Source organism: Sturnira hondurensis, unplaced genomic scaffold, assembly GCF_014824575.4.
Source record: "Sturnira hondurensis isolate 20B ecotype Veracruz unplaced genomic scaffold, ASM1482457v3 Scaffold0023478, whole genome shotgun sequence".
Classification (NCBI taxonomy): Eukaryota; Metazoa; Chordata; class Mammalia; order Chiroptera; family Phyllostomidae; genus Sturnira; species Sturnira hondurensis.
Window position 1 is genome coordinate 1 of NW_028096109.1, and position 1185 is coordinate 1185.

Below are 1185 nucleotides of genomic sequence, written 5' to 3' on the forward strand. Positions count from 1 at the left end.
CCCTAGACCTGAAAGGAATACCGACACTTATATGTTCCTTACTAACACCTGTGCTGAGGTTGGCCTGGGACAAAGACATTTTCTTCCTTTTTAAAAAAATGTTAACAATTACTTTTAGAGAGAGGGGAAGGGAAGGAGAAAGAGGAGAAAAACATTAATGTTTGGTTGCCTCTTGTGCGCCCCCTACCGGGGACCTGGCCCCCAACCCAGGCATGTGCCCTGACTGGGAATCGAAAGGCCCACACTTTGGTTCACAGGCCCATGCTCAATCCACTGAGCTACACCAGCCAGGGCAAGATATTTTCATCATAAGGATTAAACAGGACTTGCTTATGCAGAAATCATCATGTCTGGGACAGTGGCAAGAGTCAGTGTATACTCTAGAATTTATATGCCTTGGAAAATGGATTTTAAGTAAAGCAAAAATAAAGCTGTTCTTACACATACGATCAAACAAAACTGTTCTTCCAAGACGGCCTAATGCAGGTTACAGTTTTGATAGATTTGTGTCAACTTCTGTAGAACCTGGTTTCCTCAACAAATTCTTCTCTAAGGTGAGCAGCTCAAAGAATTCTACTCTGAAGCATTCTTCTCTAAAGTGAGCAGCTTGGTGCACATTAAAGCATGCTTTCTTTATGAAGCTTGTGAAACAATGGGTGCACTTCTACGACTCTCCCCTGAATGGTTTTTTAAATGAAAAAGAAGGCTTGATTTATGTCTATAGCTTTTCCCACAATACTCACACATAAATGGTCTCTCTTCAGTGTGAGCCATATAGTGCACACTGAGGTCTCTTTGTCGATTAAATGTTTTTCCACAGCTGTGACATTTAAAAGGTCTTCCATTTGTGTGGATTTTTAGGTGGTTTGCAAAACCTTTTCTATTGCAAAAACGCTCCCTACATTCAGGGCAAACATATACTTCTTGACCAGAAGAGGTTTTCTGGTGTTCTGTGAGGTGTGACAACTGACTGAAATGCTTCTCACACCCATTGCATTTATATGGTGCCTCCCTTCTGTGAACTCGAAGATGCCTTTCTAGGTTGGACTTACGAAGGAATCTTTTCCCACATTCAAGGCACTCATGAGGGAGATCTCCCACATGAATTTTCAGGTGCCCATTAAGTACCTTATTGGAAACAAATTCTTTCCCACAGTGAGTACACTGGTGTGGGCTCTTTTGGTC

The 1185-nt window shown here is 42.0% G+C and overlaps 1 protein-coding gene across 1 annotated transcript; it reads right to left on the reverse strand.

The window, feature by feature from the left end:
• Positions 1-613: 613 nt before the first annotated feature.
• LOC118981090 (zinc finger protein 449-like) lies at positions 614-1170 on the reverse strand (the record flags this gene model as incomplete). Its single annotated transcript, XM_037037814.1, has 1 exon — positions 614-1170. A coding segment is annotated over one exon (537 nt), but the record flags the coding sequence as incomplete, so codon positions are not given.
• Between the last annotated feature and the right edge of the window lie 15 nt (positions 1171-1185).